General features: G+C 38.9%; 1 protein-coding gene across 2 annotated transcripts in view; it reads left to right on the top strand.

Moving 5' to 3' along the window:
* SCFD2 (sec1 family domain containing 2) overlaps positions 1–16,932 on the top strand; it is a 199,878-nt gene that overhangs the window by 175,810 nt on the left and 7,136 nt on the right. For both annotated transcript variants that reach the window (XM_088130741.1, XM_088130747.1), the window contains one exon: positions 15,643–15,762. In XM_088130741.1, coding sequence (XP_087986867.1) covers positions 15,643–15,762 — 120 coding nt within the window. The remainder of the gene's footprint in view (positions 1–15,642; positions 15,763–16,932) is intronic.

Genomic DNA, 16,932 nt, shown 5'->3' with positions numbered 1-16,932 from the left:
GGAAACTCTACCAATAAATTACTACAAGGTTAGTATTTTAAAGCATGCCCAAGAGATATTCTGCAAACTGTGTTCTCAGCCACTAATAAAAATACTAAACCTTCATGCTGCTTCATGTTTTGCGGATCAGTTGGGACAGTTCTCTCCTGTCCATTGTCTTTCAGATTCCTTCCTTTTTTATCCTAATGAGTCCTTAGTATAGACTAAATAATGTTCACAAGTACAGCTCAGACATTGTACTTGGAATTCTCAAAAAGAGCTAATCTGGAGCCATTTTACAGATTCATAATTTCATTTTGTGTTATTTCTATTTGAAGATAGTGAATCAGATTTTTGAGCAAGAGAAAATGTGTTTTGCAATAAATTGATTTTACTTCTCTCCTGTATTGGTGGGTTCTCCTCTTTCCTCCAGCAATGTGAAGTTTTGCAGTCAGAAGCCCATTCAGATACGACTTCAGATGTTCTCAGCACACATAATTTGTCTTGACTGACATGTATAAATATGTATGCCAGCAAGCTAAGAAATAATCATGAAATCAGAAACTGTGACTGGGTTAAGACATTGTTTTCAAATAATGGAGTTACTTTTAATTAATTTTTAAATATATGTCGCCCACTCCCAAATGCCTCTCTGTGTGTGGATTTGTATATACAGTACTGTGCAAACGTTTTAGGCAGGTGTGAAAAAATGCTGTAAAGTAAGAATGCTTTCAAAAATATATGTTGTAATTGTTTATGTTTATCAAGTCACAAAATGCAAAGTGAGCAAACGAGAAAAATCTAAATCAAATCAATATTTGGTGTGACTACCCTTTGGCTTCAAACCAGCATCAGTTCTTACACTTGCACGCTTTATACACTTGCACAAAGTCAGGGATCTTGTAGGATTAGAGTCAGGTGTATGATTAACCAATTATACCAAGCAGATGCTAATGATCATCAATTTCATATGTAGGTTGAAACACAGTCATTAACTGAAACAGAAACAGCTGTGTAGGAGGCTTAAAACTGGGTGAGGAACAGCCAAACTCTGCTAGTAAGGTGAGATTGTGGAAGATGGTTTCATGTCACAGGTTATACACCATGGCAAGACTGAGCACAGCAACAAGACACAAGGTAATTATACTGCATCAGCAAGGTCTTTCCCAGGCAAAAATTTCAAAGCAAACTGGGCTTTCAAGATGTGCTGTTCAAGCTCGTTTGAAGAAGCACAAAGAAACGGGCAACATTGAGGATCGTAGATGCAGTGGTTGGTCAAGGAAACTTAATGCAGCAGATGGAAGACACATCATGCTCACTTCCCTTTGACATTGGAAGACATCCAGCAGTGCCATCAGCACAGAACTGGCGGAAACCAGTGGGACCCAGGTACACCCATCTACTGTCCGGAGAAGTCTGGCCAGAAGTGGTCTTCATGGAAGAATTGCGGCCAAAAAGCCATACCTCCAACATGGAAACAAGGCTAAGCGACTCAACTATGCACAAAAACATAGGAACTGGGGTGCAGAAAAATGGCAGCAGGCGCTCTGGACTGGTGAGTCAAAATTTGAAATATTTGGCTACAGCAGGAGGCAGTTTGTTTGCGGAAGGGCTGGAGAGCGGTACAATAATGAGTGTCTGCCGGCAACAGTGAAGCATGGTGGAGGTTCCTTGCAAGTTTGGGGCTGCACTTCTGCAAATGGAGTTGGAGATTCGGTCAGGATCAATGGTGTCCTCAATGCTGAGAAATACAGGCAGATACTTATCCATCATGCCATACCATCAAGGAGGTGTGTGATTGACCCCAAATGTATTCTGCAGCAGGACAGCGACCCCAAACATACAGTCAATGTCATGAAGAACTATCTTCAGTGTCAAGAAGAACAAGGAATCCTGGAAGTGATGGTTAGGCCCCCACAGAGCCCTGATCTCAACATCATCAAGTCTGTCTGGGATTACATGAAGAGACAGAAGGATTTGAGGCAGCCTATATCCACAGGAGATCTGTGGTTAGTTCTCCAAGATGTTTGGAACAACCTGCCTGCTGAGTTCCTTCAAAAACTGTGTGCAAGTGTACCTAGAAGAATTGATGCTGTTTTGAAGGCACAGGGTGGTCACACCAAATATTATTTGATTTGGATTTCTCTTCTATTTTCTCACTTTGCATTTTGTAAATTGATAAACATAAACAATTACAATATATATTTTTGAAAGCATTCTTACTTTACAGCATTTTTTCACGCCTGCCTAAAACTTTTGCACAGTACTGTATGTGTGTGTGCATCGCTTTGGATTTGAAGAAAAAATGCTGCTTTGGATGGGAGTGGGGGAGTTGCTCATGTAGCCCCTGTTCATAGGTCCTTAAAGCAGATGCATCTTGTGTGGTGTGGTTGTCCTGTGCAGCTACAATGTGATCCTGGAAAGAAAGGAAAAAAACAGGTTTGGAATCCACCCATATGCAATCCAAAACATATTTTTCCCTTGCAGTCTAAAGCACTGTACAGCCCACTGTACACACATATATGAAAAACATTAAAGGCCTGGATAAAAATGAGATTTGAAGCCTCCTTCTGTAATAAAGAGGGCCTCTCTCAATTCCAAGGACAGTTTGTACTACATTAAAGGGCCTGCCTTGGATAACACTCTCGGGGGTATCTGTGGCAGAACCTGCAAAAGCTGCCCCATTGAAGACCTAAAAGTGTGGCCTCAAGTTCATGGGTGTAAGCAGTCTTGTGATTTGAGCTTAGTCCATTCCTCTGTCATTTCTGCTGCTCTCCAATATCCACAACAGACCTTTCTTCCACCAGTCCCTGCCATCTCCTTTTATAGGTGACATCTCCCACTTGTAGACCAGCCAAGATGGCATGCAGCCAGGTCTGGCTCAGCAATTCCTTGGTGAAAGGCAAGTGGACTCTGCCTTGAAAAGGCAGCTTTTGTTGCCAGAAGGAAAATGTTTTTCAGACTGATGAGACCTCTCTGCAGCTAAGGTGGAAGGATGCATGGCAAACCCAACTCCAACTGCCTTCTGCCAGCCATAAAACGGTTGACAGTTCATCCCACACAAAGCCCAAAGCGAAGTAACCACTTTTTGCACTTGAAGGCCACTATTGTAGTCTTAACACTACCCGTGAAGTGATGACATTGCTGAGATAAGTCATGCCAAAATTCTCTGGCCCTTTTTTTAGGAACGGTTGGGGGTTTTAAGAGGCTAAATTCATGGCTTAAAGCTAGCAGGGGCTTAATGCTCTCATTTTGATTTGGGCCGGATGTCTATAAAAACCATGCCCCTTAAAGTCCATCAGGTTGATGTTGAATTTTAATAGTATGATCCAAGACTGCTCTGGGAACAGCAAGAATGATTCTGGAATGCATGCAACCCCTCATTGAGCAGTGAGATGCCAAGCTCTGGCTTAATGCAATGTGTGAACCCAGCTGGTGTACAAGATCTTGTTTGTAGTCCCTTCACGCTCATGGTAGGGCGCACGTAATCATGTTCCTTATCCAACATTAGGCAGTGCTGAGAAAAAAGTTGTCTTTCTGCTTTATCCTCTCTCATCCTCCTCAGTCATTATCATTGCCAGCCATCACAGATGGATGTGGAACAGCTAGAATTACTCACTAATTGCTAATGTGTATAACAACTTCAACAAAAAACGTCATTCCTGTGTTTGAACCACACAAGCTTGCTATGTAAATGTTGAAGTAGGTCTTAGTAATGGATTTGCAGAAATGTTTTTCCCATTAGAAGGCACATACTTTCAAAAATCAAGCCCATATGAAATTCGTAATTGGTATTTTATTTTATTTTTTTATATATGTATAAAAAAATTAAAAAGAGTGGCCCTGGAGATCTATTCGCTGGTGGTTCTCAGTACCTGAGAATCGCAGATGTGTAGGAATATGGAAAATCTCAAGATTCTTTCCAGTAGCACCATATTTGTGCATAACAGAGAAATAAGATGGCATTTTGACATAACATTAATCTCTACTGTGTGGAGCGGGGGAGACAACTTTTTTGTGGCTGAGGCCTGCATTTTTTTTTTTTTAATTGGCCTCAGGGTCATAGGAGCTCATGGTCTGGAAATATGCATTTTGGATTTAATGTATGTTACCAGAGAGGGCAGGGGGTAGATAAATTTGAGTTGGGGGGTCAAATTGGGAGAGTTATATACTATAATATATATATTTAAATAATAATAGTTTAAATAATGAATGCATTGAATCTAAAAAGTGGGGGGGGGGGAATCACACCACTGAAATTGCTTATATTGCCAGCAAATTTTAGAAGGATGATCTTGTGGATTAGGGACATAAAAAATTAGGCTGAGGGCCATTAACAACCCATGAATTGCATGTTTTCCATCCCTAATATAATGTCAGCTTCCCAAGATTTACATAACTCCCCTACCCTGTCCTCTACTGCAGCCATGGGTTGAAAACTTTTATTTCTGTTAAGATTGTCTCTTACTGCTCCAAATTTATAATACACAGCAAGCTGCAGTTAATCAAAATGAAGAAAAAAGTATCAACTCTACTCATAGTCATGTCAAAGGAAGAAAAGATGGGGAAAGCATATAAGCCCAACACTCACTATAGTTCACCCTCATAACATTAAACTATGGTTAGTGTTACATCTGGTCAGTCTATATCAGGAGATGAAGTTGCTCCAGTAACTTACTCCAGACGGTATCTGCTAACATTTCTCTTTTCACTCAGCTTTAAAGGAAATCTAATTTATTACATGTATTTTCACAAGTAACAGGGTATTATTGAATCAAGAGATTTTCTAATTCAATGGTGGGGATCATAAGTGTATCAATCAGTTAATCAAATCTTTATTTTGGTATAAACCAGAGTAGACCATATGTGTAGGCAGCTTTTGAATATCGTGCTAGAAACAAGAAATAGCCATAAATCTGCACATGTTTATTTGGTAGCATGCCCTGTTAAAATGACTGAATGCTATGTCTGCTATATCCTTCATGATGTGCTCAAAGAGAATTCAGCTGGAAGAAACTTGCAGAGAATTGCATGGATATGTGCATGCAAACACACATACACACATGCATGTACACATTCTTATCTATCTTACCAACTCACACTACACCAGCATGGTAGATTATAATCCATCACTTTTAATGAAGAGGCCTTCATCCTGCAGTTTATTGATTCAGGGTAACAACAACAACAACAACGTCATCTCTTTAGGCAAGAAGCAAGCTGATTAACCCTGGGTTAATCAATCTCGCTCAGTCTTAGACTGGGAACTCAAGAAAGATCTATCTATCAGCCTGCACTGGACCAGTATGACAGATTATGATCCATAACCTTCAAGGAAGAGGCCTTCATACTTCAGTGGATTGATTTGGGATAACAACAACGACGACGACGATGATGATGATGATGAAAAATCACTTTATTACTAGTGACAAGTATCAAATAGAAGCTCAACCTCAAGTGATGTTTATGCAACAGTGAACAGTACTGAATGTCCAACAATATCGGTAGAACCACTGTTGGAAACAGAACTTAGGTAGAATTGGGTATGATCAAAGAAGTCTGTTTTAAAGATGAAGAACTCTCTGTACTGTATTGAAGCTTGTAGCTGCACTTTTATTTCCAGATTCATTGCATTTTAATTCTGACCTTTCTCCAAGGAACTGAACCCAGTCATATCTCCACACATGCATCTGAATATTGTTTTTCCAAACAATACATCTATGATTGTATAGATCATATACAATGGTATATGTATATACCATATACCATAGTATATATTCAGTACACTACATTTGCAGGTTGAGTAATTCTGTTTAATATGAAACAAATTCTACCAACAATCTGGCATATTGTATTTAGTAAGAGAGGATGGAAACTGCTCAGGATAGCCAGTGTCAGTAAATGCAACATCCCATGGCAGCCTCAGCTATGATAATAGATTTATCAAGGCTTGCCACTGAGGATCTGATTTCGCTGCTCTGCATGGAAACTGCTGCATTTATACACGTGGAAGGGAAGGAGGAGGAAGATTTGCATGATACATTTAGATGCAAACTTATTTTGGGCTTAGACTATTAAATAATACATGTTTTCCTGCCTTTTCATTTGGTAGCCTTAAAACCTTTTTTTAACCATATATACAAGTCACTGTTGGGATTTCCAGTGCAATCTTCTGCTGTAGCTTTTACTAAAGTAATTTATAAATTCATATATGTTTTTTTTTAATGTATTCAGAAGTTATCCCTATTGGATTCAGTGGGTTTACTAATATTCTTACTGAACATGAATATTCAGAAGTTGATATCTTAAGTATTAGATTTCTTGAGGCCTTTGTGAAGTCTCTCCAGGATCTACAAATAATAATGGCCACAACAGTTCCTGTAGGGCTGTACATAAGGCCTTCTCCTCATTAAATACCTACAGCATCTTCATAACACCATCCAGCCATCACTGGAGTGATATGAAACCTAGTGTAATGGTATGAGAGAAATTCACATCCTGACCCTCTTTTATTAGTTAAGAAGGCAGCCTCCTCATCAGTTCACACAGGGACCATGAGTAAGAGACTGAGAAAGTCTCCATCTTAAGAACCTGGGAGATGAATTGGACTCTAAGGGAAAGACAATTTAGGTGCAGATATTTCTGTCATCTTATTAAACTGTGGAAGAATCTTGCTTTCTGTGAAGATGGGCAGCTAAGAACGTGACACCTCTTTCCATTGTAATTTTGAAGATTGGACGATTCAGGAAGATGCTACAAGTCATTAGTGGGGAAATGACCTAAGTTAAAAAAAAAAAACAAGAATCTTTATTTGAATTCAGAAGGATCTAACTTCCTTTTAGTATGTATTTTAAAAACTATGTGTACATTCAGGATAGTCCTCCAGATAATTTGATAGTGTGTTAATAGAGGAAACCTAGGTCTAAGTTAAAGCAATTCCATTAATCTGACTAGGACATGTTTCTGAGTTTCTTAGGTTTGGAATGTAAATTCGCATCTGAGTGTACGCTCCAGAAAGTTATTTAAAAGAAAGTAAAATTTTGATAATTATATCATTGTATTATTGATATTGACTTCAAATGCACCTCTAGATAATTTTTTTTTTTTTTTGGTAATTTACAGTCCCAGATAAAAATTGGTAATAAGTGTACAAAACCCAAACCAAATACTTACTCTATTGATACTAGTCTAAAAGTATTAATATAGTCCAAATTATAGGAATCTTGATTTCATCCATACTCAACAGAAAAGCAAATATATAAAATTTACTTATAAAGAAATATTTTTTCAACATAAAGAATTCAAAATGTCATCAAGACCTATAGTAATGATTGTTGCCTCCTGCAGAATTTATTTAGGAAAAAATATGGGGACAGAGACAATTGCCTGCAATTAATAGGCTGAGAAGGCAGACCATCATGTGAATGAATAAGCTTAGGTTCTAAAACTGCCTGTGGGAAGGTAGAACTTTCTCAGGAGATTTGTTCATGATTCACACAGGCTCTTTTCATGATTTGCTGGAAGAGAATTCAGCTGGAAGAAAATCTTAAGATATTTGCTATAGCATAATGATGACTTTGTGAGAATTGATCTTACACAGATTGAATTACTTTAATGCTTTCCTAAAAATTAAATATAAAAAAGGTAATTGTCTGATTTAAACTTATTCATTGCACTCTATTTGAAACTAGCCCTGTAGAGAATTAAGGTTATGCTGTGGATCAGAATATTTTTGTTTTTTCTCCATGGTTGCATAAAATAAAGGATTTAAAACTGGATAGGATAGAGAGCTTGAGGGATTGCAAGATTGGATGAATGGACAGATAACAGCAGAATAACTATCATCAAAACTATGTAAATGTTGTCATATGTAACCAGAATTTAAGAGATGTCTTGGTAGCAGAATTTTAATAGTGTGAGAGCTGAATTGTAAACCTCTTTCTTTATCAGTATTCTCCTTATATAACTTTGTTAGCAATGGGAGCAGCAGGGGCATCTGCCAGGAGGTCAGAAAAGTCAATATAGTGGCCACCACTGTGCAGTCAAAGCCCCATCCCTTTTTTTACATGTGTCGCAGGTGTGACGTGTAGAGCTTTGATTGGTTGCAGCTGCCATGTTGACTTTTTTGCCCTCCATTATGGACACTCTTGGGTAATAGGAAGATTTGAGTAATGTGCAGGACTGACCATATTTAGATGATGGTTGCTCTAGATCTTATTGAGAACCTTAGAATCGGGGGATGATTCCGAAGGTATAATTCAAAGCCATATTTAGACCAAAGACCTCAAGCTTCTGACTTTTAGAGAAAATATTCTAGCCCTAGTTTATCCAATATTTATGTTTACAATATTCATGTCTGTGTGTAAAATAAATCTATGTCAACTAAACCTATAAGAAGGCACTGATTAGTACTGTACATTGCTTTATGTTTCTGCACTGCATAGCAATTTAGAGTCCTGTTTGACTTAATTTTATATGCGCCTACCTATCAAGGCCTCTTATGGACTTTATGTTTTTAAATATACACTGTAGAAAAATTACAGTTTTTGCTGGAACAATTAATTAAGCTAATGCTGTCGTTCCATTTAGCATTTTACAGTGAAAATGACATGGAAGGCAGGGGGAGGGCAGATGATTTTTATCTGTATCTTATTTTTTAGGAATGAGGCATGTTTGCAAATGTTATGAGTCTGATGTTAGTCAGAAATCTGGTAGAGTCAACCATGGAAAGGGCGCAGTCCCCTATGTTTCAGACGAGATTGGTGCAATTCTTTCTATTTATATGCTTCTTTCAGAAGCATATAAATGGTATTTCTTGCAGATACTCCAGTGCACCATTGTTGCTACTTATTATTATTATGGTTGGTCACACAGTCAGCCAGATGTTTAGACTGGATTTGGCATTTTTATCCACCTGTCAGGTCTTTCCCAAGGACCTGGGATAGGCAGATGTTTGATGGTTTGATGGTGTTAAAGGTATCGTCACAGGATATACAGTAAGCTATTCCAAGTAAAGCTGCCTTTTGCAATTGATTGATGCTGATTTTGTCAATGCCAAGTGTTGCTCCAGATGTTTTGGGATTGCACCTAAGGTGCCTGAAACTATTTGTACTATATTTGCTTTCTTTATCATTATTATTATTATTATATAGGGCAAGGGTAGATTTCAGTTTGCACTGAGTCTTCAAAATAGACAAGAAGGAAATATTTAATGTTGTATATTCTAACTGTGTTTTGTTATGTTTAGTATAAAAAAGAAAAGGAGACACAGAGGAATGAAAAATGGCTTCATATTATCTGCCCTTCCTTCCTGCCCGGAAGATTGCCAATTAGTTTTGTTAATTTCAGACTCCATAGGAGTTTGAGAGCTGTGCACCTGGAATGATCACTTGACTGAGACTTGCTAAAAACAATATTGACGAGAGACCAAAAAAGGAAAAAATAAATTTGCTCTATGAACCCTTTAAAAAAAAAAAAAAGATGGCAATTAGCTTTTGAGGATCATGAAACAAAAAACACAAGGACTGAAGCTCAGGGGTTCCAAATGGATGTATCTGTGGTTGGTAGATTGTCAATGAAACCCTACAAAAGTCAAACTAAATAGTGACTTTATTTAGCTAGTTCAACCACTCTGTTGCGCTCTGTTATTATTTGTAAAGCATAATAAATAAGGCACATGTTTTCCTTTGCAACCTGCTGCCCCAGATAAAGGCATCTTTGGCCATCATTATAGGAAGCATTTCACCCATTTATGAAAGCGTTAAAGGCTTTTATCTGTAGAACAAACCCCAGTGCAGAACTGGGGTAGGAATTGGAGTTATTAGTATATAAGGTAGAATTTGAGAGCCAGTTTGGTGTAGTGGTTAAGGCATCAGGCTAGAAATCAGGAAACCATGGGTTCTAGTCCCACCTTAGGCACAAAACCAGCTGGGTGACCTTGGGCCAGTCACTCTCTCAGCCCTGGGAAGCAGGCAATGGCCAACCACTTCTGAAAAACCTTGCCGAGAAAACTTGCAGAGACTTGTCCACATAATTGCCAGGAGTCAATACTGACTCAAAGGCATACAAAAAAAGGTAGAATCTCTCTAAAGAGGAAGATGCCAGAGGAGTGTAGCTTTATCTCATCTTCATTTCTCTTTCTGTAGGACACATTTGTCAATCTTCTCCCTTCAGACAGATAAGTAAAACTGTCATATGGTCAGCTCAGTTGATGTAAACCTCTCATACCATAGCCTTTCCTAGTGCATACAAAATCTGAATATAGCCCAAAAAGATGCATTGGTCTGGGGATTCTTCATACAATGAGTTCATAATATAACTACAAGGCATTAAGGAAACAATTGGCCATGAGGAGTGTTTAGGATGTCAGCCATGGAAACTGAATATTTATGTGTGCATTAGGCCTCTAGCAGTATCATAGATGCAAGCATGCAGATGTGATGAAACGAGTTTGTTGTTTGGTTAGAATGCAAATAAAAGATTAACTGGCCACTTCCTTATGATGGAGGCGTCCAGGAAGTTAAGAGAATGTGCGGGGGCAGGCAGTTAAGAGAAGAGAAAGGCAGTAGACAATTGTACAGAGTAAAAAGAAAAAAAGGACATAATCTACGGCTACCAAATCTGGTGGCAAGACTCCAAATGACCACCTGATGGCAGTACAGGGTTATAAGTTTTTTGTATCTCTCTCTAGCGTAATCTGGTGGTGGTCGGGATATTTGCAGCCCATCTCCAGTAGCTGCATACAATCAGCAGATTAAAAAAATAAAAGAGGAATACAGGTAGCCCTTTTGATAATCTTTTTATAATTAAACACAGGGAAGGAGGAATGTTGTTGATGGATCTCTTTCAAGAGAAATAAATTATATGTTATCTGTTCGTACAATGTATTGTTGAAGTGTTAATTATTCATAATCTTCTGACTGTATAAAAGACAGAATGTAAGAACAGATAAGAGATAAGAAAGGAGGTAACATCAACATAAAACCCACACTTCAATGTCTGAGACATCTCAAATGTATCATTTTAAGGGGGTGGCTGCAAGATTTTAAAATACAGTTGTTGTTGTTGTTGTTTAGTTGTTAAGTCGTGTCCGACTCTTCGTGACCCCATGAACCATATCGCGCCAGGCCTTCCTGTCCTTCACTGCCTCCCTGAGTTTGCTCAGTTTCATGTTCATTGCTTCAGTGATGCTATCTAACCATCTCATCCTCTGCCGTCCTCTTCTTCTTTTGCCTTCAATCTTTCCTAGCATCAGGGTCTTCTCCAAAGAGATCTCTCTTCGCATTAGGTGACCAAAGTATCTGAGCTTGACCTTCATTATCAGTCCTTCCAATGAACAATCAGGGTTGATTTCCTTTAAGATTGACTGGTTTGACCTCCTAGTAGTCCAGGGGACTCTCAAGAGTCTTCTCCAGCACCACAGTTCAAAGGCATCAATTCTTCGGCGCTCAGCCTTCTTTATGGTCCAGCTCTCACAGCCATACATTACTACCGGAAAAACCATAGCTTTGACTATGCGGATCTTTGTTGGCAAGGTGATGTCTCTGCTTTTTAATATGCTATCTAGGCTTGCCATAGCTTTCCTCCCAAGGAGCAAGCGTCTTTTAATTTCATGGCTGCAGTCTCCGTCTGCGGTGATCTTGGAGCCCAAATAAATGAAGTCTGTTACTGCTTCCATTTCTACCCCTTCTATTTGCCAGGAATTGATGGGGCCAGATGCCATGATCTTAGTTTTTTTAATGTTGAGTTTCAAGCCAGCTTTCGCACCCTCTTTCACCCTCATCAAGAGGCTCTTTAGTTCTTCTTCACTTTCTGCCATTAGGGTGGTATCGTCCGCATATCTGAGGTTGTTGATGATTCTCCCTGCAATCTTAATTCCGGCTTGTGATTCTTCCAGCCTGGCATTTCTCATGATGTACTCTGCATATAGGTTAAATAAGCAGGGTGACAGTATACAGCCTTGTCGTACACCTTTCTCTATTTTGAACCAATCGGTTGTTCCATGACTGGTTCTAACTGTTGCTTCTTGGCCCGCATACAGATTTCTCAGGAGACAGGTAAGGTGGTCTGGTACTCCCATCTCTTTAAGAATTTGCCACAGTTTGTTGTAATCCACACAATCAAAGGCTTTTGCATAGTCAATGAAGCAGAAGTAGATATTTTTCTGGAACTCTCGTGCTTTCTCCATGATCCAGCGAATGTTGGCGATTTGATCTCTAGTTCCTCTGCCTCTTCGAAACCCAGCTTGTACATCCGGTAGTTCTCGGTTCATGTATTGCTGAAGCCTAGCTTGTAGGATTTTGAGCATAACCTTGCTAGCATGTGAAATGAATGCAATTGTGCGATAGTTTGAGCATTCTTTGGCATTGCCCTTCTTTGGAATTGGAACATAAACTGACCTTTTCCAATCCCATGGCCACTGTTGCGTTTTCCAAACTTGCTGGCATATTGAGTGCAGCACTTTAACACCATCGTCTTTTAGTATTTTAAATAACTCAGCTGGAATACTGTCATCTCCACTAGCTTTGTTGTTAGCAATGCTTCCTAAGGCCCACTTGACTTCACTCTCTAGGATGTCTGGCTCAAGGTCAGTGATCACACCAGCGTGGACATCAGGGGCATTAAGATCTTTCTTATATAGTTCTTCTGTGTATTCTTGCCACCTCTTCTTAATCTCTTCTGCTTCTGTTAGGTCCCTGCCTTTTTTGTCCTTTATCATGCCCATCTTTGCACTAAATGTTCCTTTCATATCTCCAATTTTCTTGTAGAGATCTCTAGTCTTCCCCATTCTATTGTTTTCCTCGATTTCTTTGCATTGTTCATTTAAGAAGGCCTTCTTATCTCTCCTTGCTATTCTCTGGAAATCTGCATTCAGTTGCTTATATCTTTCCCTTTCACCCTTGCTTTTCGCATTCCTTCTTTCCACAGCTATTTGTAAAGCCTCATCAGACAGCCATTTTGCTTTCTTGCATTTCTTTTTCTTTGGGATGGTTTTAGTTGCTGCCTCCTGTACAATGTTACGGACCTCCATAGTTCTTCAGGCACTCTGTCTACCAAATCTAATCTTCTAAATCTATTCATCACCTTCACTGTGTACTCACAAGGAATATGATCTAAGTCATACCTGAGTGGTCTAGTGGTTTTCCCTACATTCTTCAATTTAAGCCTAAATTTTGCAGTAAGAAGCTCATGATCTGAGCCACAGTCAGCTCCTGGTCTTGTTTTTGCTCTCTGTATAGAGCTTCTCCATCTTTGGCTGCAAAGTATATAATCAATCTGGTTTCGATATTGACCATCTGGTGATGTCCATGTGTAGAGTTGTCTCTTGTGTTGTTGGAAAAGAGTGTTTGCTATGACTCTTGACAGAACTCTATTAGCCTTTGCCCTGCTTCATTTTGTACTCCAAGGCCAAACTTGCCTGTTATTCCGATTACTCCTTGACTTCCTACTTTAGCATTCCAATCCCCTATGATGAAAAGGACATCTTTTTTTGGTGCTAGTTCTAGAAGGTGTTGTAGGTCTTCATAGAAGCAGTCAACTTCAGCTTCTTCAGCATCAGTGGTTGGGGCATAGACTTGGATGATTGTGATATTGAATGGTTTGCCTTGGATGTTGTTTTTGAGGTTGTACCCCATTACTGCCTTTCCCACTCTCTTATTGACTATGAGTGCAACTCCATTTCTTCTAAGGGTTTCTTGCCCACAGTAGTAGATATAATGGTCACCCGAATTAAATTCACCCATTCCCGTCCATTTCAGTTCGCTGATTCCCAAGATGTCGATGTTCAATCTTGTCATCTCATGTGTGACCACATCCAGCTTGCCTTGGTTCATAGATCTTACATTCCAGGTACCTATACAATATTGTTCTTTACAGCATCGGACCTTCTTTTCGCTTCCAGATACATCCACAGCTGAACGTCCTTTCGGCTTTGGCCCAGCCGCTTCACTCTTTCTGGAGCTACTTGGAATTGCCCTCCGCTCTTCCCCAGTAGCATATTGGACACCTTCTGACCTGAGGGGCTCATCTTCCAGCGTCATATCTTTTAGCCTTTTAACATTGTCCATGGGGTTTTCTTGGCAAGGTTACTGGAATGGGTTGCCATTTCCTTCTCCGGTGGACCACATTTGGTCAGAACTCTCTGTCATGACCTGTCCGTCTTGGGTGGCCCTGCACGGTATAGCTCATGGCTTCACTGAGTTACGCAAGCCCCTTCGCCACGACAAGGCATTATCCCCAAAATAAATGTATAAGAGATAGTGACACTTCTGATCAAATGAGCCCAGTTTTGCTGGAAAAATAAAGATAGGTCTTTTTTATCATTTTGCCTTTTTTCTGGATCTTGAGATTGTGGGAAGGTTTAAAGAGGATTTTTTTTTCTCTTTGACCTAGAAAGGCTGAACAATGACAGAATAAAGCGATCTCATCTATAAAATGGGTTAAATAATTGGCACATTCTTGAAATATCAACAATGTGCTAACAAAAAAACCCCCACCTTGTCTGTAATTATATTCTTCTGTGTCACACTTCCGTGCAGACATTTACTCTTGTTAAGCCCTTTAAAATAAATAAACGGAAGCACATGTAGGTCTGCATTGGATTTTAACCTGTGTATTATAGCACATTGTCATCTTTAAACAAACATTGTAAGTAGGTCACAGTTATTCACCTTTAGAAATGAGAGCAGATGCTGATTGTGATCTGATCAGGAACACACAACAAATCTATACCTCAGCTAGTCCCTTGGGACCAGTTCTAGCATAATTGTCCTCTGAACCCACTTTAGTTCTGGTACATGGTTTTTGATATAACTTTATTAAGGTTCTGATTCTGTTTCCATGAGTTTAGGGTTAGCCTTCAAAATATGAGAGAAAGCAGTCCAAGCTAGAAGTTCAAACCTATTTACTTATTTATTAAAAAATGGAAAATATTACCAGCAAAATTGAAGATTTGCCATTAATAATATTAGGCAACAAGATCATTGTTAGGTGTCTTCAACTTAGCTTTACATTGCTCTATATCTTTATAGAAAGACAATATTAATTTTAAAAAAAGGTTTCATTATTTTGTAGTAGCTGTAATGCAGAAGTGTCATATTGTGTGAAAATCAGAAAATCTTTAGATAAAACCGGCTTATTTTTCACTGAAGAAAGTAAGCAAGAAATCAGCAAGCAAACCACATTTTATTTAAATGTTTGCTACATCTAGAGAATAAAAGGTGTCCTTGCTTTCTTTTGTTATTTAGCTTTCATCACCATGCTAGAGGTGAGTTAAAAGATAGTCACCTGAGTACCTATTACGAATAGCATCATTCTCCTTTAGATCTGGCCAGCAATCTTGGGACTAAAGCTAAAAAATAGCAATGTTAGATAGATGAAAGTGGAAAGTAGATAGCAGAGTAAAATATTTTGTGTTATTAACAGAGTAGCCTTGTTCTGAAATTCTTGCCTCATGATTACAGCAATAAGGAATTGCATTGAACAGAGAGAACACATTGGTGGTGGTGGGATAAAGTACTCAGTTCTTCCTCCATGCCCAGCAGGCTGCTGAAAGAGAGATGTCACCTTCAGTTCTCTTTTGGTAGCCCCCACCAGGCCAGAGAAAATGTTTTAGTGGGCATAATAATCATATTTTATAAACATGTTATTCTCTTTCTTGATTAGGTGAGCCGGCCTCACCCAAGTGATCATCCTGTGCTGGTCATCTTCATGGTTGGTGGCATAACAGTATCTGAAGTCCGAATGATAAAGGATCTTGTAGCGGGACACAAGCCTGGAGTAGAGGTATGGAACATACAACAAAGTAATAAATAATGAAATGGTGGGTATGAAAATGAGGACAATTGTTTTAGATAATCCTATTGTACCAATAGAAGAGAATATGTGAGAATACAATATCCTATTGTACTGCTGACAGGTAGAGGAAGACTGAGAGGTTTAAGAAAAATTCAGGGCAATGCCACTCCATTTGGTTGAGGAATGAGGAGATCTGAAGTGAAGTGATTTAACAATACAAAAGAGACTATATTGCAAATCAATTTCCTTATGGGACTTCAAGGAAGTTCTTTGAACTAGTGGTGCTCTCAAGCAAACCTTCATAGCAGAAGTTCAAAACCCTCTGAGATTAATATAGGAGGTCCTGGGTTATCCAATTTAGAAGTGAAATAATTCATGAAAGATCCTAAACAAAAGAGTCTAAAATCACTAAAATACATTAAAGCTTTTGGTAATCAAATCTTTATTATGGTCAAAGACCAACATAAGGAGGGGTGGGTACAGTCAATTCGAAAGCATAGAAAATACATCTGAGTCTAATAACATAAATGGCATGATAAGGTAGCAACAATGGTGCATTGGAATAGCTGCAAGAAATACCATTTGCCTGCAAGCAAGAACTGGTGGGACCACAAAACAAACAAAGTAATAGAAAATGAAGAAGCTAAAGTGCTCTGGGACTTTAGAATCCAAACAGACAAGCACCTGCCACACAACACCCCAGACTTAACAATTGTTGATAAGAAAGACAAAAAAGTCTGGATAGTGGACATTGTAATACCTGGAGACAGCAGAATAGAAGAGAAAGAACTGGAGAAAATCATAAAATACAAAGACCTGCAAATAGAAGTAGAACAACTGTGGCAAAAGAAAGCAAAGACAATACCAATAGTTATAGGCACTTTAAGTGCAATCCCAAAACATCTGGAGTACCACTTGAACACCTTTGGCATTGACAAGTCGCTATCAGTCAATTGCAAGGGGCAGCTTTATTTGGAGCAGCTTCTCTTGTGCGACAGTACCTTTAACACCATCAAACAACAACATCTGCCTATCCCAGGTCCTTGGGAAAGACTTGATAGGTGGATAAAAATGCCAAATCCAGTCTAAACATCTGGCTGACTGTGCGACCAACAATAATAAAAAGCTAAAAGATATAAAACAGAAAGTATATATCTA

The sequence above is a fragment of the Python bivittatus genome, unplaced genomic scaffold (genome assembly GCF_059951505.1).
Source record: "Python bivittatus isolate LINGU-HERP-01145 unplaced genomic scaffold, Pbiv_v1 ctg000070_np1212, whole genome shotgun sequence".
Classification (NCBI taxonomy): Eukaryota; Metazoa; Chordata; class Lepidosauria; order Squamata; family Pythonidae; genus Python; species Python bivittatus.
Note: the sequence above shows the minus strand (reverse complement) of the source record. Positions and strands in the feature narration are given on the sequence as shown.